Source organism: Emiliania huxleyi (genome assembly GCF_000372725.1).
Source record: "Emiliania huxleyi CCMP1516 chromosome Unknown EMIHUscaffold_178, whole genome shotgun sequence".
Taxonomy (NCBI): domain Eukaryota; phylum Haptophyta; order Isochrysidales; family Noelaerhabdaceae; genus Emiliania; species Emiliania huxleyi.
The window spans coordinates 244,002-263,539 of record NW_005200803.1 but is presented as its reverse complement, the minus strand read 5'-3'; the positions used below and the strand labels follow the sequence as shown (position 1 = coordinate 263,539).

At 65.5% G+C, this 19,538-nt stretch overlaps 7 protein-coding genes across 7 annotated transcripts; 4 read left to right on the top strand and 3 right to left on the bottom strand.

Moving 5' to 3' along the window:
* Positions 1-2,309: 2,309 nt before the first annotated feature.
* Positions 2,310-4,036, top strand: EMIHUDRAFT_468238 (hypothetical protein; the record flags this gene model as incomplete). Its single annotated transcript, XM_005783712.1, has 3 exons — positions 2,310-2,947; positions 3,030-3,284; positions 3,923-4,036. Exons 1-3 carry the CDS (start codon positions 2,336-2,338, stop codon positions 4,034-4,036), a joined length of 981 nt encoding a protein of 326 aa, XP_005783769.1. The 5' UTR covers positions 2,310-2,335.
* Positions 4,037-4,737: 701 nt separating this feature from the next.
* On the bottom strand, positions 4,738-5,609 carry EMIHUDRAFT_232139 (hypothetical protein; the record flags this gene model as incomplete). The annotated part of the gene is made up of 2 exons (XM_005783711.1): positions 4,738-5,105; positions 5,213-5,609. The coding sequence occupies 2 exons, from the start codon at positions 5,607-5,609 to the stop codon at positions 4,738-4,740; spliced, it is 765 nt and encodes a 254-aa protein (XP_005783768.1).
* Positions 5,610-6,369: 760 nt separating this feature from the next.
* On the top strand, positions 6,370-7,000 carry EMIHUDRAFT_365087 (hypothetical protein). The gene has a single exon (XM_005783710.1). The coding sequence runs from the start codon at positions 6,462-6,464 to the stop codon at positions 6,903-6,905; it is 444 nt and encodes a 147-aa protein (XP_005783767.1). The 5' UTR covers positions 6,370-6,461; the 3' UTR covers positions 6,906-7,000.
* Positions 7,001-9,856: 2,856 nt separating this feature from the next.
* EMIHUDRAFT_72416 (hypothetical protein) lies at positions 9,857-10,867 on the bottom strand (the record flags this gene model as incomplete). The annotated part of the gene is made up of 3 exons (XM_005783709.1): positions 9,857-10,140; positions 10,328-10,601; positions 10,691-10,867. The coding sequence occupies 3 exons, from the start codon at positions 10,865-10,867 to the stop codon at positions 9,857-9,859; spliced, it is 735 nt and encodes a 244-aa protein (XP_005783766.1).
* Positions 10,868-12,104: 1,237 nt separating this feature from the next.
* Positions 12,105-13,286, top strand: EMIHUDRAFT_232135 (hypothetical protein; the record flags this gene model as incomplete). Its single annotated transcript, XM_005783708.1, has 1 exon — positions 12,105-13,286. One exon carries the CDS (start codon positions 12,105-12,107, stop codon positions 13,284-13,286), a length of 1,182 nt encoding a protein of 393 aa, XP_005783765.1.
* A 656-nt stretch (positions 13,287-13,942) lies between these two features.
* On the top strand, positions 13,943-14,176 carry EMIHUDRAFT_314433 (hypothetical protein; the record flags this gene model as incomplete). Its single annotated transcript, XM_005783707.1, has 1 exon — positions 13,943-14,176. One exon carries the CDS (start codon positions 13,943-13,945, stop codon positions 14,174-14,176), a length of 234 nt encoding a protein of 77 aa, XP_005783764.1.
* A 4,057-nt stretch (positions 14,177-18,233) lies between these two features.
* Positions 18,234-19,056, bottom strand: EMIHUDRAFT_112936 (peptidyl-prolyl isomerase; the record flags this gene model as incomplete). The annotated part of the gene is made up of 3 exons (XM_005783706.1): positions 18,234-18,676; positions 18,712-18,937; positions 19,003-19,056. 3 exons carry the CDS (start codon positions 19,054-19,056, stop codon positions 18,234-18,236), a joined length of 723 nt encoding a protein of 240 aa, XP_005783763.1.
* Positions 19,057-19,538: the final 482 nt, after the last annotated feature.

Here is a 19,538-nt window from a genome sequence, read left to right as displayed (position 1 = left end):
CAGCGGTGATGGCGAGGCTGTGCAAATCTCCCGCCGACACGGTGACAGCGCGCCGCCCTGCAAAGGCCTCGACCTTCTTCGGCAGCAGCTGGCGCTGCTGGTCGCCGTGGCCCAAGCTGCCAGAGTCTCCAACGCCCCAGCTCCAGACGGCGCCATCGGCGGTGAGGGCGAGGCTGTGGTACCCTCCAGCCGACACGGCGACGACGCGCCGCCCAGCGAAGGCCTCGACCTTCTTGGGCAGGAGCTGGTTCTGCGCGTTGCCGTGGCCCAGCTTGCCTAAGCCTCCATCGCCCCAGCTCCAGACGGCGCCATCGGCGGTGATGGCGAGGTTGTGGAAGCCTCCAGCCGACACAGCGACGACGCGCTGCCCAGTGAAGGCCTCGACCTTCCTTGGCAGCAGCTGGTCCTGCCAGTCGCCGTGGCCAAGCGTGCCAAAACCTCCACCGCCCCAGCTCCAGACGGCGCCATCGGCGGTGATGGCGATGCTGTGGGTGAATCCCGCCGACACAGCGATGACGCGCCGCCCAGCAAAGGCCTCGACCTTCTTGGGCTGCCACTGAGCCTGCTGGTCGCCGTGGCCCAAGCGGCCAACGTAGCCCTCACCCCAGCTCCAGACAGCGCCGTCGGCGGTGAGGGCGAGGCTGTGGATGGCTCCAGCCGACACGCTCACGGCGTGCTCATCACCCAACGTCGACGGGAGGCGGGTCGGTGTGTAGAGTAACGCCCTCACCGTGGCCGAGAAGGCCTGGAGATTCCTCGTCGTCCTCCTCCTCCTCCTCCTCGCCCTCCGGTGCCGCTGAACCGCACGACGAGAGCCGCCCCTCGCCGTCGATGAAGACGCTGTGCCGTTCGCCTGCCGCCGCCCTCGCCGGCGGGTTGGACTCGTGCAGCAACGCAGCGAAGCACAGCCACCGCACGGCGCAGTTCTCATCCTCTGGCTTCGCCGGCAGCTCGAAGCCGCGCTCTTGCGCCCACAAGCGGATGGCCTCCTTCGCGAGCGGGGCGTGAAAGAGAAGCGAGACGGCCGCGGCGCGAGCGATGTCGATGGGGCTGTCGAAGCGGGAGAGGACGCGCTCGAGGAGCTCCCTGGGGAGGTCGAGGAGGCGGGTGGGTGGCGGCGTGTCTGGCGAGGGAGCGGCGGCGGAGGCGGCGGAGGCGAGGCGGCGCGAGCGGCGGCGCGAGCGGCGGCGCGGCGGGGTGGACATCGCGAAAGAATTTTACAACAAAACTCCCTCGCACAACACTGGGCACGGGACTGGCGCGCACTGCGAAAGAATTTTACCTCAACGGCTTTCTTGCCCGTAACCCGATGCCAATCATCCGGCCCGCTGGGTGCGCTTGTCGCCAACCAAGGCGGGACGCACTCAGGGACAGTGCCGGCGGGACGCGGCTCGAGAGGCGGCTCCCGCGGAGGCACGGCTGGCACCCGTGGCGCGGGGCTCGTCTTCGGAAAGACCAGGATCGCTCTACTGGCAAACTTCTGGCTGACACGCGCGCCCGGTCGAGCCTTCGGCGGGCGCGCTGCGGTCGCACGCCTACCCAAGTCATATGCCACGGCGTGCGATCTAGATTCAGCACACGCGCCTCTGCTCGCAACCACTCATCCAATGAACTGTCGTCACCCATGAGTGCGAGTTAGGGCTAGCGGCTGGCCAATAGCCTGTGAGGAGGGCGTCCATAGACACCTCACAAGACCCCACACACGGTCTCGTCCGTGCCTTGCGGCCGGCGACGAGATTGCTAGAGGCGGAGCAAGCCTAACCCTTGCAGCACCATGGCCCCCCACCTGCGCGGGTTAGCGCTGGGTTAGTGCCGGGTTATGGTAACCCATTCTGACCCGAGCTGACCCGTGCCGGGTTAGTGAGCACTAACTAGCCCGCGCTAACCCACGCTTACCGATAGACTCACTAGAGACTAGTGAGCTCATACATTGTATCAGGGCTGCGGGCGGACCCTTACAGATCACAGATCACGTTCACCAGTATTCGACCACGCAGTCCCGCCTTGAGCTCTGCCAGGGGGCGACGGAAGATAAGTAGGAGAGGCGAGCTGATCGATCGCTGACCGGCGGCTCGCACAAGGAGTGAGCAGTGTGAGCCGCGGGACGTAATCCGCCCGCCGAGTTTCACTAGACGGATCCGTCTGTGAATAGAATGTCAACATGAGGTCAGAGACCACAGGGCAGGCTCGACCGAGCGATCGTCCGCTCCTCCCCTCAGCAGAGAGAGAGTCTCTCTCTCTCTCTCTCTCTCTCTCCCTCAGCAGAGCGGGCGAGAACCTAAAGGATTCACGCCTCCTCCCGCCTTGAGCTCGTTCAGCCGCGCACGTCGCCGAGATGGTGGTCTGGACGCTGCTCCCGTGCGACAAGAGCAACCCGCCGCAGCCGCGAGAGGTCGCGAGCCTCGGCGAGGCGCGCGCCGCGGTGGACGAGCACCTCGGCGCGAGCAAGTTTGCCAGCAAGGAGAGGTGCGACCTCGCTGCAGTCGAGGCGCACACCGGCACTTCGTACGCCCAGGCGCTAACCGTCCCGGACGACGTCTACGCCGCGCTCAAGGCGCTCAACGGCGCTGCCGCGCTCGTGCTGCTGCCGCCAAACTCGACCGGCCTTGTTGTCGGGTCTGACTCTGTCGTCCTGATGTACGACCGGCATGGCGGCCTCAAGGGCCTGCCTCCCAACGAGCGAGCGTCGCTCCTGACGCAGGCTGCCGGCCAGCCGCGAGCCGTGCGCGGCGACTGCTTCGTGGGCCGCCTCGCCTATGGGCCCCCCGCAGCCGGCCAGCTACGGCTCGGAGGAGAGGCTGCGCCGCAGCTGCTCACAGAGCGCGGCTGGCTGGAGGCGGCCCAGGCGGCGGCCAAGGCGGCGGCCAAGGCGGCGCCCACGGCGGCGCCCACGGCGGCGGCGGCGGGCGGCTCGAAGCGCGGGTCGAGCTTCGGCGCGGCAGTCGAGGCGCGAGACTTCGCCGAGAGGAGAAGGCAAGGCTGTGCACCAAGGCTCCAACGAGGCGTGTGTGCTCCACCCGAAACTGCAGGCGTGGCTCGCCGAGGGCAGGCGCGAGAAGGTGGCGGCAGCCGTCTCGGCGGCGGCGCCGCCGCCGCCTCCCTGTGCACAGCGGCTGCTCGACGGCGCCGCGGCGGCGGGCGAAGCGGCGGCGGGTGGGGCGGCGGCGGGTGGGGCGGCGGCGGGCGAAGCGGCGGCGGGCGGGGGTGGGGAGCTGTCCTGGGAAGACGGGGGGGAGGAGGTGACGGTGCGGGTCACGCTGCCGGCAGGCACAAAGTCGAGGGACGTGCGGCTCGCGCCCGAGGACGCGCGCTCCTCGCCCGCTTTCTCTGTGTAGTCGCCTGCGCCGTTTCGGTGCCGTAGGCGCGGCCCGCGCGCGCGGACAAGTGCGGAGACCTGTCCACGACACGTCCACGACACGTCCACGGCACCTCCCAGGTGCGGCTCGATCTCAAGGAGCAGTGGGCGCGGCTGAGCGTCGGCGCCGCCGCCAGAGGGCGGGAGACAATGATTGACTCACTCATCAGCGCCGATCACCATTGCCAGGCAGCCTCTGACGGAGGGGAAGCGGAGTTCCCGAGATCTCCCCAGATCCCCCCTTCTCCCCGTCGCCAGGCACGTTGCCGGAGGGGAAGCGCGAGCCTCTCTGCGGGAAGCTCTTCCAGCCGATCAACGCCGCTTACCCAGAGATGCGCCAGACTGGCCCCCCTGCACGACCAAGGGTGTTCGAGGAGACCTGCACTCCTCTGTACTGTGCCCGACTGTGTCGCCGCAGCCGTTCCCCCGTCTTCGGGCGGTCCGTGTGTGCTCTCCCCCCCCCCCCCTCCCCCCTCTCCGCACGATGCCGCCGCCACGCCCTCAGCTCGCTGTATGCGCACACTGGCGGTGTGCGCCTGGCGTTGGCCTACCCCCGGTCCACTATAGGCGGCCGACTGCGAGTGGCACATCGAGGACGGGCCTGGCTCGCTACGCACGCTGACCCTCTCCCTCGAGAAGAAGCGAAAGATGCGCTGGGTGCTCCTCACTAGAAATGACTGACGTGAGAGCGAGATTCCATTGCCGAGAGGCCCTGGAGGTTGCCCAGCACAAGGCGTTGCGCAATGCCCGGCGGGACACGCGCGGTCGCGGGACAGGCGGAGAAGCAGAGAGAAACTCACAGGATAGTTCTTGTGCGCCGCGCCGCTCTAGCTACTAGCATGCTTTTCCATACGTGAAATAAAAAAATGCTAGGAGCTAGCGCGAAAGCGGACAAAAAGGAACCGGCCACACACCCGCACCGCACCCCCCACACCTCTCTCAGACCTCTGTCTCAGACCGGGGTGCGCGCGCGGCGGAGAAATCGCGTTAATAATCGGATTGATCGGTCCACGCGGCGCCTTCTGGCTTTGCCTGCGGGCCATCATGGGGCCATCCGCAATCCGGATTGAGACGAAAACGCTCAACAAACACGAACGGATCCGGCTTCCGATCGGGATCGCCAAACCCGATCGATCAGGCGGGAACTTTGCACAGGGGTGTCGGATACGCATGCGACAGTTGTGGGCGATGCGGCATCCGAGCGAGAATTTTCTGCTCGACCTCGCCCTGCTCGCTGCGGTCCCTGCACCCGCAAGGGGCGCAACCCTCTCTCGAGCAACAAGTGCAGACGCGCCTGGTCCCAGGACCAACTCCGCCCCAGCCCCATGCCAGAGAGTGCACACACACCGTCCGGTGCACACACCGCCCAGTATCGCGGCAGATCAGTGGAAGGCGTGCGGGAAGATGCGTGGCGCGAGCTCTGCGCTCAGCTTGTCGAAGATGAAGACGGCGCATATCTGGCGTAAGCAGCGCCAGGGCAGCCCGCGCCAGAGGGCGGGATAGCCGCTCTCTCCAACGAGCGTGCTCGCGGTCTGGCTGTATCCGCCAAATTTGGTCCGCTCGACGTCGCCCTGCAGGCAGGTCTTGAGCGTGTCGGGCGGATGCGAGGCAAAGGAGCAGACCGGCGTCGAGATGAGGGTGGCGGCCAGCCTCGCGCGGTCCTCGGTCGATCCAATCGAGTCGGGGTAGTTCTCGCGAAGCCAGCCACGCATCACGGGCGTCACGCCCATGTAGCCGCCGCAAAAGAGGCCTGTGGAGGGGCAGGGCCGGGCCGCGTGGCTGGTAGCGGAGGGTGGCGGCGGCGGCGACAGAGGCGGCGGCGGGAGCCTTCTCGCAGCATCATCCCCGTCGTGCCACGGGTGAGGTGGCCTCCGCGCGCGAGTTCAGCCGCCGTGCCGAACAGGCTGCCACCCTTGCGCTGCTGCTGGATCATGACCAGCTCGATTGGGCTGCAGACCGGCCCGGAGAGCACGCCGGCACCGACAGCGGCGGTGATGGTCTCTGATCCCGTGAGCGGCCGGTCGGCGCCGCCAGTCATGGACTTCTTGATGATGCCACCAAAGAAAAACTGGGACGACGTCGCCGCGCCGTTGTTGAAAAGGTTGGCGACATACCCACGGTAGAGCACAGACGGGTTGAGCGTGAAGGGCAGCCCCTGCTGCGCCGCATTCTTCCAGTAGTTGGTCGACTGCAGCAGCGTCGTCTCGATGCAGCCGCAGAGGGCGCCGAACATGGCATTCTCGCCCTCCGACATCGCGCCCGGCATGGCTCTCGGCAGCGCCGGTCGGCGGTAGGGCGCCCCTTCCGCGCTAAGTGGACGTCGCAGGGTTGGGACTTTTGCCGGGCTGTGGTATGGTCCGCCGGCGCTCATGTTAGCTTGTACTACGTACTTTAGCTTAGCTTAGTAGGGTCGCACCTGCACGTGTGGGCGCGTATCTGACACAAGCACCTACACGTGTAGGCGCGAGCCTTGGCTAAGACACGCGCTTAGATCTGAAATTTTTGCCGCACTTTCCGGGCGGGGTTTGCCGATTCACGCCTCCCAGCAGCCACCCCGTTGCCCGCCAAAGAAAGCCCATTCTTGACGTGGGTGAGTGAGTGTGAGTACACACACAGTAGGTAGGTAGTAAGGTGAAGAACAGCCAGGCTCGGACTGGACACCAACGCGGTATGGGTGGACGCTAGACAGATGATGACGACACGCACGAGCGACACACAGACACAAACAAGCTCACAAGACACACACTCTTGACGCTCGGGAAGAGAGTCTCTCTCTCTCTCTCTCTCTCTCTCGCTCGGGAAGCTTCTCTCGAGGTCTCACGTGCGGGGCGGGGGGCATTCTCGAGCTACATTGCCACGGCCGCCGGCCCCCGTTGGCCGCGATATGGCGTCCCAACACGCCCCGTGCCGGAACCTCAACGCCGGGTTCGTTCACTTTCCAACTGCAAAGGAGCTGTACGCTCACCTCCGCGAGATCACTCAACCGGGAGGCGAGTACGTCGTCCGCAACTTTGTCGCGGTGATCGAGGACGTCTCTGTCGCCGCATCAACGGTGCCAACGGAGCTCTTCCCGGTAGGCGCGCTGGAGTACTACACGAAGAAAAATATGGGCTGGGAGTACACGCCGGAGGAGGCTGCGCAGTGGCAGCTCCAGGAGCGCGGCGGCGATCAGGGCGACTACCGCGCAGGCATCACGCGGAAGATAGCCAACGCGATCGACTGCCTCCGCTTGGAGCCGCTCTCGAAGCGCGCGACGATCACCTTCCCCTTCACGGGCTGCGAGGCGGGCGGCGCGGGCGGCAGCGAGGCCAACGATTGGACGGTGCAGGGGATGAACAAGTGCTGCCGCGAGCTGCACCTGTATCTGGAGGATGGCAAGCTCAAGTGCACGGGCATCGTGCGCATGCAGAACGCAACCATCTTCGTCAAGAACATCCACTTCTTTTCCACACTGCTGCAGCACGTCGCCGACGCGCTCGGCGTCGAGCTGGGCGAGTACACGCACTGGATCACCAACCTGTGCCACGACCGGAGCGCGACGTCCTGCTGACAGCCCGGCGCGCAGCCCACGCCGCGGCCCGACCGGAGAGATGCGTGGCGTAGTTAGGCTGCTAGGCGTGTGTACTATTTTTCTTCGGGATTTAATCTAGGAACTAAAAACTCCGCCGGAAATTGCAAATTCTTGTATCCTCGTCAGGTCTCTTGCCGCATGATGTTGCAATCTTGGAGCACCTCAAGGAGAGCAAGGACCAAGCGCGCGGCCCCCGCCGGGCGCCTTCGCACCGACAGGGGCGCCGCGGCAGTAGAGAGCACTCCACCGCCATACCGTTTTTATGGCGGGTGTTCCGTAGCACTTCAATCGGCCTAATCGGCAGCCGCACTCCCAGGATTGCTCCCGCAATTCCCTTCCCCCCTCGGAGGGCCGGACTGAGGCGTCGAGGCCCCGCTCTTTCCTTCGCATAGCGGCCACTCTTCGGATCGCTATCGCTGGTCGAGCGACCCGGGGGATGCCCCGCGCGCCTGACCCAGGCGCGAGAAACGAATCTGCGAGGCGTGGCCGCTTATGCGGCCCGATGGGGAGGAACGGGGCGGACTTCGAGGATCGGCTACTTACACCGCCCTTCCCTGCAGCCCCCGAGGAGCGAGGTCGCGTTCGCAGTTCGCACGCTCGGGTTGTATGCACTCGCACGACCACGAGCCACAACTGCTAGTGCTACATCGTACGTGATCACTTCACACTTGTGAGAGTCGTGATTACTTGTTCGTTGTTGGTTTTCAAATCTCTCTCTCTCTCTCTCTCTCTCTCTCTCTCTCTCTCTCTCTCTCTCTCTCTCTCTCTCTCTCTCTCTCTCTCTCTCTCTCTCTCTCTCTCTCTCGACTGCTGAAGCAATCAGCCCGCCCGCGCGCGCCATAAAGCCGTACACAGGTAGGAATTCATTTCCTCAACTCACTCTCCGCACCCTCTTGCACAGGTACAGGTAGGAATTCGGGATGGCGATGGCGCCGTCCTCGTACAGGGCCCGCCGCTGCTCATCGGTCACCTCAAAGGGCTGCGGAGGGTGAACCCCGAGGGCGAGGCTGGGCGCCGTGCCCCGCTCTCTCAACCCCACTTTCACAGATCTCGCTCGCGCGAGGCCCGTCTCCCCCCCCCCCCCCCCTTCCCCTCCCTGCTCCGTAAGATAGTGCTGCAAGAGTCTTGACGGAGGGCGCTGCCTCTCACGCGTCTAACGCGCCGAACCGGTTGCCGGGCAGCGGAGAGGGGAGGGGGAGCCTGAGGCGCTCGAGGGTCTGCCGCGCCTCCTCCAGCGAGATTGCCTTGACCGCCGTCCCGTCAAGCAGCCGCGCCGCCCGCTGCCCGTCTGACATCCACCGGACGCCCTCGCCGACGTCAGCACCCTGCTTGTAGAAGGCCGACTCCACGTCGGCTTTGGAGTATAGACGCCGCGCCCCTCCTTCTTGCCCGCCTTGTACTCCCCCTCGTAGACGGCGCCGTTGGCGAGGTCGCTCTACACTTAGCCTCTGCAGCGAGCGAGCGCTCAACTTAGCCCCCGCACGGAGCCGGGCTCAGACTTAGACCCTCATGGTCGGGGGCCATGAACTTAGACGACATAAGGCCAATATACCTACAACATAAGGCCAACTCCGGGTAAAACCCGGGTATACCTGAAAAGCTTTCAGGTTTACGAAAAATACCTGGACGCGTCCCGACCAACGTTTGCCGCGCACGACGCCATATCGCCTTCTCCCAGGGCCAGTGCGCCACTTGCGGTGCGCAACGCCTGCTCAAGTACGCGCAACGTACCATATGCTGCCGCTATGCGTGCCTTAAGGCGGCTGCGGCGAAGCGGCGGGCGCGGCATGCCGATGGCAGTGCGGACGATGCGGTTGCGATGTGTTCTGCTTCAAGATCGTGGCGGTGCTTGGCATGCACTTCTGCGATCCCAATCAGCTCATCGCAACGAAGCAGCGCAACAAGCTGGCTGCTGCCAACAAGGCCCTATGCTACCTCACGCGCGGATCGTTCAAAGAGGACCAGCATACACAGGCTTCTCTGACACGCGTTTGTTTGAGCTTGAGGCTATTTGTGAGAACTGTTTGGCGAGAAGTCGCCGAAGATTGCGCTCAAGAAGCAGCAACGAGAATCGGAAGAGGAGGATGCTGAGGCGGCGATTGCTGAGCATGAGAAGGATCGATCGCCCGCCGCAGGCGAAGAAAATTTGGGGGCTGCGCCGTATCGTTGTACGTTGATCACGGTGGGAGCCTCTTGGCCCCAGGCCGTCCACGGCCGACTTAGCCGATGTAAGAGGCTCCCGCTGATCTTAGACCGCTCAAGCACTCCAGCGTGGCTAGCCACACTTAGACCCGTTAGGCCTCCAGGCTCAGAACTTAGACTACTACCCAACCAGTTTTAGGGCTTGCCCACCCGCACTCCGGACCGCTCAGCCCGACTCGGACGCGGTTGGGTGGCGGGACGCGTCGAAAAAAGAATTCAAGCAGAAAATTTTACATGAAACTTACTCGCACGACACTGGTGTACCTGTGTTAGTGCCAGTGCGCGCCAGTCCCGTGCCCAGTGTCGTGCGAAAAAAGAATTTACTCGCTCAGTGCGAAGTTTCTCTCAGCTCATGTTACCCATAACGCGTTGGTGTCCCAGTCGTTGGTCGGACTGTGTTTCGCCTTCCCATCAATCAATTCCCCCTCTCACGAGTGCAGCTTGCACCCATCGCAGTACACCTTCATCTCCTTGGAGTCGTACAGGTCGGGCCTCGGTTCGCCCTTCACCTTCAGAAAGCCCACGGCGCCCTTGTCGATGCGGAATATGCTGTGGTCCACCAGGGTGTAGCTGCCGGGTACGAGTGCGTCAAACTCGACCACGGTGGTACCCGCAGCAGGAACCGCCGTGACACCGATACCCCGCGCCGGCGGCGAGATCAGGTCGCCCTCGCGATAGACCTAGCAGTAATAGGCAACTTAATTCGAAACCTCGGGCCCCACCCGCAACTAGCACGACGTGGCCTTGTCAAAGATCGCGCCGATCACGTGGAGGCTCGAGATCAGGTTGGGCCCGGCGTTGCCGAAGTAGATCCTCACGCGCTCGCCCTGCTTCGCCATCAGCGGCCTCTCGGTCAATGCACCCTCCCGGCCGTTGAAGACCACATACGTCGGACTCTCCCGCAGCCCCGCCTCGTAGTCGAGCTCCAGCACACTCGACCCCTCCTCGTCCTCGGCGGAGTACACTTCGTGCTGCACCACGTAGAATTCTCGGTCCACCGGAGGAAGGCCGCCTGCGCGGAGGCGGCGCGCCGCACGCTTCGGTGAGAGCGCCTTCGCGAGGCGTTTCGGGCGTGGCGGTGAGCAGGCAGAGGCGGTGTGGCGGTGGGGAGGGCAGCCCGCCCTCTGGCTCCACAAGCACGAGGCCAAACATGCCTGCGGCGAGGGGTGGGTGCCTGGTAAGAGAAGGGAGATGCCGACTAGTAGGGGTGGCGCCCACCGCCGCAGCGCTGCGGGTGGGGAGGCCGGGGCTTCGGCGGGGCAGGCGGCGCGCGATGCCGTTCGCAATGTGGACCGGCACAGGCGCAGCCGCGCAGTGGTACACGAACAGCCCAGGCGAGGTGCACTTGAAAATGCCTGTCTTGGTCTCGTCCTGCTCCGCATACAGGCACGGGCCCCCGCCGCCTGGGCCCACCACGCTATGCAGGTCGATGTTGTGCGCCATGCCCGACTCGGCCCGATTCGTGTAGTTCACCTGGTGGAGGCGGGTCGGGGGTCAGGGCCGCGGCGCGGAGGGGGCGACCGAGAGGAGAAGGGCTACGGCGGAGAGGCGGCCGTAGGTACCTCGAGCACGTCCCCGACGCGGGCCCGGATCATCGGCCCCGGCACGCCGTCGTTGAAAGTCCAGAACGGGTACTTGCAGGATGGCGACACAGGCATCGTCTTCTCCGTGCTGTACAAGTCGACGACGAGGCGGGCCGGCGTTCTCCGCTCAATGGGCGGCGGCACGTGGGGCGCCATGGTGAGGGGCGCCTTGATGCGCGGCAGCGCCTCGATGGCGGCCACACGGACGGCGTCAACCTTGAGGACGGGGGGAGGCGCGGTGAGGGCGGCCGCCATGCTGGTAGCAGTCGTCAGGGACGGTGGCGAGTGGGAGAGTCAGGGACGGTGGCGAGTAGGCCTTGGTAAGCTTTGCGTGGTGATCGAGAGCGTTGTCCAGCTCCTCTTCAAAGCGCTTCGCCGCGGCGACCTCCGGCTCGGCTTGAACAGAGACGTCGACGCGGAAGGTGGACGGGTTCTGGGCGGCGTTGAAGCGGGCCGCACCGCTATTCTCGGCGGCCGAAACCTCCTGCTGCATGGCGCGACTCTTCGACGCGCGCTCCTGCTGCTTGGCTGCTGAGGGAGCGGAGGGCTCGCAGCGGAGGGTGGAGCCGGCGGACAAGGCCGCAGCGGCAGTGAGTGAGCGAATCCGCAAAACACTCCGGCGCATTGGCGGGGGGCGACTCGATCCCGGCCCACTGCGTGCCGAGCAGAGACGCGGACAGCTTCCTCACCTGCTGCAGCTCGGGTGGTGGGGTGTAACAAGGGGGTGTTGGTTGAGCGCCGGTTTCCTGCGGGGGGCCAGATTTTTCTTTTGTGCGCTGGAGATGACAGACATTAGCGTTAGCCGTGGGGTAGGATCAGGGGTAGGAACGACGACAGACACTAGCAGGGGGGGGGGGGGCGGCGCTTCGACGACTGCGGATCGCTCATGTCCGTTGGTTGGTTGGTGCAGGCAGGCAGCCTCCCGCGGTCGGTCCCAGCCCGGGCCGCTCAAGGCAAGCTCCCGGGATGGCGAGCCGATGCCCGACGCTCCGCACGCCGACCTGCGGCGAGCGCGCCGCACGTGTGAGTCTCGTCTTGCGAGGCGGGATGGATTCGCCTATCGCCCTGCTGCATGCTTTGTGTGTGGTAGATATTGTACTTTTGAGTAGTATGGGTACGGTTCCCGAGACCGTCCGCCCTCGCAATGAATGCGGAATACTATTACCATTCCCAGAGACACCGGTGCTCAACGCTTGACACTTGCACCCACGTTACGATTTTTTTATCTTGCATAAAGCCGCCAACACGTCCTGCCTGAACGTGTCAGCAATCTCCTTGCCGGCCTTTGACCTCACCCATGACCTCCATGCGCGGCGTCCGGCTCGTTAGCCACCGCGCCATGTCTAGCTGCCCCTCCGCCGCGATCGGCTACTCGACATCTCTGGCAGACACCATGTCTGGCTGTCCCTCCACCGCAATCGTCAAGTCGACGTCTCCGGCGGTGACTATGTCTGGCTGCCCCTTCGCCGCGATCGTCAAGGCGACAGCACCGGCGGTCGCACCCAAGGTGAGAGAGATCGTCGACGACTTCTACCCTCGCATGTTCAGCAACAGCCCTGAAGCAAAGGCCTTCTTCAACCCGGCCAATCAGTTCAAGGAGCCGCCGTTGCAGCGCATGGCGCTGGCCAACGCAGTCGTAGCCTACGCCACCTCCATCGACGACCTGTCCAAGCTGACGGGGGCGCTGGAGATCATCGCTCACAAACACTGCGGCCTCGGCGTCAAGCCGCGCCACTACTCGATCGTGCACCAGAACCTGATGGAGTCTATCGGGCACGTCATGGGCGACGCTGTCACGCCAGAGGTTGGCGAGGGTTGGAGCGAGGCCGTGCTTGCTCTCGCCAAGAACCTTTGTGAGCTGGAGGCAAAGCTCTACGCCGAGTCGGCGGGGCGGCGTGGCGGCTGGAAGGGGGTGAAGGACTTCAGGGTGGCTGGGACCCGGCGCGTCGCGACGGACTGCGTGGAGCTCACCTTCAAGCCTGTCGACGGCGCCGGACCAATCGACTTCACGCCAGGCCAGTTCCTGACGCTGCACCTGCACAAGCAGGGCTCGACGCCACGCCACTACACCGTGACGAACGCGCCCGGCAAGGACTACCTGCAGTGCTGCCCGAAACTTGTCGAGGGCGGCTTCGTCTCCTCCGCCCTCCACGGCATGAAGGAGGGCGACGTCGTCGGCGTCTCCGCACCTTTTGGCACGTTCAAGTTGAGTGGCCGCCCGGCGGTGCTCTGCTCGGCAGGGGTGGGCGCGACGCCGATGAAGTGCTTTCTCGACAGTGCGCCCGAGCAGGTCAAGTTCGTCCTGCACATAGACAGGGACGAGGCGGCGCACCCCTTTCGGAAGGAGATGGAGGCTAGCAGTGCCGGGACGCATTTCCACTACACAGACGCGGGCGGGCGGCCAGAGGCGGCAGCGCTCGTGGAGGGCGCCCTCAAGCCGTACCTGGCGGAATGCGACTTCTTCCTCTGCGGCCCGCCGCCCTTCCTCGCGGACATGTCCGCGGCGCTCAAGGCGGCGGGCGCGCGGAGCATCCATCTCGATGTCTTTGGCCCAGCTTTGGCGCAGCCAAATTAGCGAGGAGCGGTGAGCGAGAAACCGGCGAAGAATATGTCGAGTGCCCGTATGTACACCGTATATAGGTCGAAGGTCGTAGGAGAGAGCTCGCGTCCACTTGCTAGCGAGATTTAGGTGTGCGCGGGTGAATATCGGTGTACTACGTGGTTGGCGGTTCGTTGTTGTCTATTAGTGACTGTCGAGATTAGCGAAATTGCGTCGCGCATGAGGGCGAAGCGCGAAGCGAGAGCGGAGAGCCGGAGAGAGAGCTCTCGTTCAATCAAGGGAGGTGACCGAGGTTGCTGACTTGCACAGGACGGCTGGACCATTGGCCCGCGTGCCAGGCGTCCGGGACGGCCGGGTATCGGCTCCGTACTTTGAGCCCTCTTGGGCCACCCTCGCGTCCACCGGCCGGCAGAGCACCGCTTGGGCGACTCAGACGGCCCGCCCGACCAGCGCGTTCGATCGTGCCGGCCCCACAGCGTCAGTGGCGTGCGTGGGGTGGCAGGCGGCGTCAGCGCAGCCCCTCGTGGGGGTGCCCTCCCCCCGCCCGTGGCTCCCCACACACTCGTCCCTCCTCAGGGGCGCAAGGCGGCACGGCACGTTCAGCGCTTGCCTCGGCCCACCTCGCCTTCACGCCCGCCACCGCGACCAAGGAGGTGGCCTCGGCGGCCCAGATGAAGCTCGTGCGGCTCGTTTGGGAGCCGCATGCCGTCCCTCTCTCGCCGGCGCTGCTCACCACGCCCAAGCCTACGCCGAGGAACCCGTCGCGCCCGTCGCTCACGAGCTGGTGGCTCGCATCGACCGAGCCGTCCAGCTTTCTCACGCCCTGCCCACGATCAAATTCGAGACGACCAACATCCGACCACAAAAAAGGCCCGCGCGTGCTGCGCGGGCCGGCGAGCGACTAGCGAGCCAACCTGCTAGTATAGAGACAACGACTGTTCGTCTCTAACGTTGGTGAGGGGTCCGTGACCAGCTCAAACCTCGAAATGTTCATCGCTGACCTCACGCGGCGCTTTGGCCTCGACGACGGCCTGCTCTTCCCCGCTCAGATCCGGGACGAGGTCTCCGCCGCGGCGGACGCTGTCGTGAGTGCGGAGGATGACCTCGCCGACGCTATCGCGCAGACGTCGCTCAGTCCAAGGCAGCAGGACAAGCTGCCGTCGCTTGCCGACTGGCTGCCCGCCGGCGTGGCGACAGGCGAGGGCAGCGCGCCTCCCACGCCCCGGGTGCTTTCTCCACGAAGCGCGGCCACTATACCCGAGTGGCCGACGCTCAGCAGGCGTGCGACGCTCAGCGCGCGTGGAGACGGCGCCGGCGCTGGCGCTGGTGCTGCCGGCCATGCGGTCGCCGCCCTTGCCGACTGGCACATGCATGCGTGGCAGCTGAGCGCTTGGCTCGGCGGAGAGGCGACGATCGCTGCAATCGGCGGCGGCGCGGGCGGCGGCGGCGCGGGCGGCGGCGGCGCTTGCGCGGCCAAGCCGAGGCGGCCAGCTCGCCGCGGGACGTGGCTGGCGCCTCCTCCACGCTGCCCAGCCAACTCTCCTGCGTCGGCGCCGCACGCGGTCTTGTCTGCAAAGGCGCGATCTCCCCGCGATCTCCCCTCTCCCTGCCCGCCCCCTCCTCGCCGAACCCGGACGCTCTCCGCCCACCCCCACTCCCCACCTCTCTCTCCCACCCCCCACTCCCCACCTCTCTCTCGAGCGACACTCCTGCTGCCACCTCTTGCACCCGTGTGCACTCCACACCGACCGCCCCGCCGAACCACGACCCGCCTGCTCGCACCACACACCCACCCTCGCCTGCACGGGCGCGGCGGGGCGGGCCGCGCGCGCAATCAAGGGACACGTCCAGGACATGTCGGAGGCGTGTCCGCAGGCGCGCGGCGCGAGCAGGCGGGCCATCGGGAAGCACTCGCGCAACGAGGCGCACGCGCGGGCGCGACGGCTCGCCCCGATCGCGAGGGAGCAGGCGGAGCGGTGGGAGGGGCAGGCGGCGGCGGCCGAGGCGGCGGCGAGGCTGGGCAGGCGCGGAGGCGGCGGCCGTGCCCCCCTTCCCCCCCCCCCCCCCCCCTGCTGACGTGGTAACGCGCCGCGTTGGACCACCGCGCCCCCTTTGCTGCAGGCACGCGGCGGCGGACGAGCGCCTCGCGAGCCTGCTCGGAGAGATGAACATGGTTGCACCCGCGCCGGTTGGAGCTGCGCCGCCCCTGCGCGGCTCGGCCAGGGCCGCGGCGCTCGACGAGGCGCTGCGCGCGGTCGGCCGGCGGAGGGGGCGGCAGAGGGCAGCGGGCCATCTTCGGCCGCCGGGCGGTTCGCGCGCGCGAGCGCCGACCCCGACGTGCGTCGCGTCGGGCTGCGCCTCGTGCCCGCGCTGCGCCTCTTAAGGTCAGGTACGGGGGAAGGACCGTGTCCGTGAGTTGACGGAAATCGGGGGACGCGACCCACTTTGCCACAGACGGTTCCGCGCCTCGCCGCTATGACGGCCACACGGCCGCAGCTCGTGTGCGTGCCGCCGTCTTTGTCCGGAGTGAATACTCCAACGCGCTCGTCGGTGACGGTGTCCTCCAACCTGCGCCGCGCTCGGCAAACCTCGACAGCGCTTTCGGTGGCATGCAGCTCCTTGCGACAGAAGCCTGGAGAGCAGCTCCTCTGCTGCTCACACACTCTGCACAGCTGACACAGCCTACTGTGCGGCTGCCACAGCTGTGACAGCGATGGGCTCGCCCTCACTGGCCCTCAGTCACTTGTGCTGCGGCGCATGTGTGAGCGACACTGCTCGGCGACTGCTGGCACACTGTGAGACCATGGGTGTGAGGTAAAACCACGCTACCAGCGCTTGGTCACATCAGCCCCGAGGTCAGATCCTTCTCCTCTGTTGATGGTAACACTTGTCTACTCGCTGGAGCCGAGCAGGAGGGCCCGGCGCACAACCCCTGGTCAACTCACGGTCTCGGTCCACACCCCGTAATCTCTCGAGTCGTTACAGACTCGGGGGGGGATCTGTCACCCGTGACCCGAGTGGTCAGAATTGGTTCCCCACAATATCAGCTCATATGGAAGGTTCTCCTTCGCTCCCTCTGATCCTCGTCGCTCCCCTCAAAGTGAGTGAGTGAGTGAGTATTCTTGATACGAAACCACGACGACACACACCAGTCGACTCGCATCGGTTGCCTCCATGAACGGCGGAGCTATTCTCGCGCCCACACCACACCTGGCTCCAACGTGGACACGCCCATAGCTTGGGACACTACTAGGTCACGCATGGCATCACAGAAGTTTTATCTCTGGGCCCCGAAAGGCATCTCTAGCAGTGTCGTTACACATGCCCCCTCCCCTCCTGGGCGCATGCGCCTCACGTCTCGCCAGAGCATAAGCCCTTGGCGTGTGGCGAGACGAGTTTTTCGCCATCGCCGCGAGCAGCAAGCCGCCCGCCGCAAACAGCCGGAGGCCTCGCCGCGGCACTGGCTGCGCCGCGGTCCCGCACCCGTCGACGCAGCTCCCCCCGCGGAAGACCGCGCGTAGCTACGCCTTGACGATCGAGATGAGCGTGCCTGAAGCTCGCCCACCTACTGCCCCTGAGAGTTGGTTATTGAGTGGGATCAGCTCCCCCCCTTGGGATCGAAGCCGCCACAACCTCACACCCAACATCCCAGGCGGGATCAGAAGGGGACTCCACACCGGACACCGCCCGGGCACAGCCCCCCTACCCGTCGGATCGCACAGAGGGCCCCTTCGGAGCAGCCCACACACAATCACGCATCGGCAGATTGAGTACCTGAGTCAGGCAGACAGCACAGACAAGAGGAGAGAGAGGAGAGAGAGAGAGAGAGAGGAGAGAGGAGAGGGTGAGGGTGTGAACACACGTGAGGAGTGGGGGAGGGTGTCTGTGGTGGGCTGTAGTCCTACTACGTGGTTACAACCACGCGCCCCTCAGGAGCTTAAGGTAGAGCTGAGCGTCCCAGACGCCTCGGTGCCTCCCACCGGCGTGAAGACCATCCGGATCTGCCCAGCGCGCCCTCCGGGCGGGCTGGTCCCCGCGATGGCCCACGGTCCTCCGTCGCCTGGTTGACCCCCTGCCTCCCGGTTGACCCCCGGTCCTCGTAGTCCATCATGAAATAAACTTAAAGACCCACCACGCCTCCAGCCTCCACCTCCACCCGCGAGCCGCCACCGCTGCCGCCCGCGACGCCGCCCGCCGCGTCAGATAGCCGCGACGCGCGCACCGGGTCGAGTCGGAGAGCCGCGCCGCACCAGCAGCAGCATCTGCACCACCACCAGCAGCAGCAGCAGCACCACCACCACCCGAGAGAGAAGCGCACCTGCCCGACGCCGCCCGCCGCGTCAGACGCTCGCGACGCGCGCGTCGAGCCCAGTCGCAGAGCCGCGCCGCGCCAGCAGCAGCATCTGCACCAGCAGCAGCAGCACCACCACCAGCAGCAGCAACAGAGACAGGCAGTGCAGGCGCAGAAGCGCTCGCAGAGCGGCGCGCAGCGCCGCGCACGCCACGCTGCGGACCGTCGGACGAGCGCACCGTACGTCGGCGGCGAGCCGCGTCGCCAGCCGTCTCGCGAGAGAGCGGCGCCGCCGCGTGCGCGCAGCAGCCGCCGCGGCAGAGAGCCGCGGCGACGTCCGCACTAACGGATAACGGCCACACACACACACACACACACACACTCACTCCCCTCAAAGCTCGAGGGAGGTTCGCGTTCCCTCTTCGAGATCATCTCTTGCTCCCCCCGCGGTGGGGAGCATGTTCCATAACGTCGTGGGGGATCGGACCCCCCCCTCATTAGCATGCGTTCGGTGCACAATATTCGCTGTATGTCGGCTGCGGCAGGCCAGACGGTGTGGTCGAGCTTCCTTGCGCCCCGTGCGGTGTGTTAGGCGGCGCTTCGGTGGCGGTGTAGTCGCCGAGTAGGGGCGAGTGAAGCCCGACATCGTCTACGCCTGACTCCATACTCCGTTATCGGCAATACAAAAGACATTCGCTGAGAGGCATGCCGATGGTGAAGTAGGCCTCGTTGGCGTACTTTTCGGCGTCTGCTTCCATTTCGGGGCCGTGCGGGATGGTGTAGAGAGACATGATCTGCTCCAACTTGAAAACACCGCTGGCAAGCAGGGCGGGCTCATGCTTGTAGCGGCCTCGGAACAATTTAACTTTGTCGGATGCGCCGTCGAGGCAGTTGCCTTCCACGGTGTCCACAGCCTCGACGGCCTTGACGATGTCCATGCCCTCGATCACCTTGCCGAAGACGACGTGCCTGCCGTCGAGCCACCGAGTCGCGACGGTGGTGATGAAGAACTGTGGCTGCCGTTGGTGTCCGGGCCGGCGTTGGCCATCGTGCATCGAAAGGCCGGTGTGCTTGAGCTTGAAGTTCTCGTCGGGGAACTTCCGCCGTAGATGGACTCGCCGCCGCTGCCGTCGCCTGTCGTGAAGTCACCGCCCTGCAGCATGAATTGCGGGATGACGCGGTGGAAGACCGAACCCTTGTAGTGAAGCGGCTTGCTGCTCTCGCCCGTGCCCTTCTCGCCCGTGCACAGCGCGCGGAAGTTCTCCACCGTCTTCGGCACGGTTTTGCCATAGAGGCCCATCACGATGCGGCCCGACGGCTCGCCATCGATCTCGATGTCAAAGAAGACCCTGTTGGTGACCTTGGGGTCCTTCGCCTGCGAAACAAGCGCGGAGAGCTGAGCGCTGGCGCGGGCAAGCGCACGCGCGCGTTGCGGCGTACCGCCGAGGCGAGCACGAACGCCGAGGCGAGGAGATCCACGCGCATGAAAGCCATCGCACCGGGCGGGGTGGGGGGGTCGGGGGGGCCTGCTACTCCACTCGCCTTTCAGCCGCGACGAACGACGTCTTGAGCGCTGGCGCCGGGGCCAGAGCATGCGTGGCGAGGGTGCCAACTACCGCCCCGCCTGCAACAGCATTAATGCTAACTGTACAAGGGAAATGCGGCGGGAACAGGGCGTATAGATGGCGGTTGCGCGCACCAAAAGCGGCTGTGACGACGAGAAGCGTCTTCGCGGCGCTGCCGCTCTGGTTCTCGATCATGGCTGCCTCGCCGATATGCGTCGCCGATATCTCGATTCCTCGCTTGGTCCCGAGTTCATTTAATAAATGGTCTTGTTTGTTGCGTCTTGAGGACAGACAGAGCGACTGTGATCTGTGAGGGTCCGCCCGCAGGCGCATTTTGTATACCGAGGCGGTGCCCGGTGCCGAACCTGTCGGACCTTAAGACAGCATTGTGTAGATCCCTGGGCGAGGGTG

What these genes read in the sequence shown, in the direction of transcription:
- EMIHUDRAFT_365087 (XM_005783710.1), top strand. Translation starts at nt 6,462, where the DNA reads ATGGGCTGGGAGTACACGCCGGAGGAGGCTGCGCAGTGGCAGCTCCAG.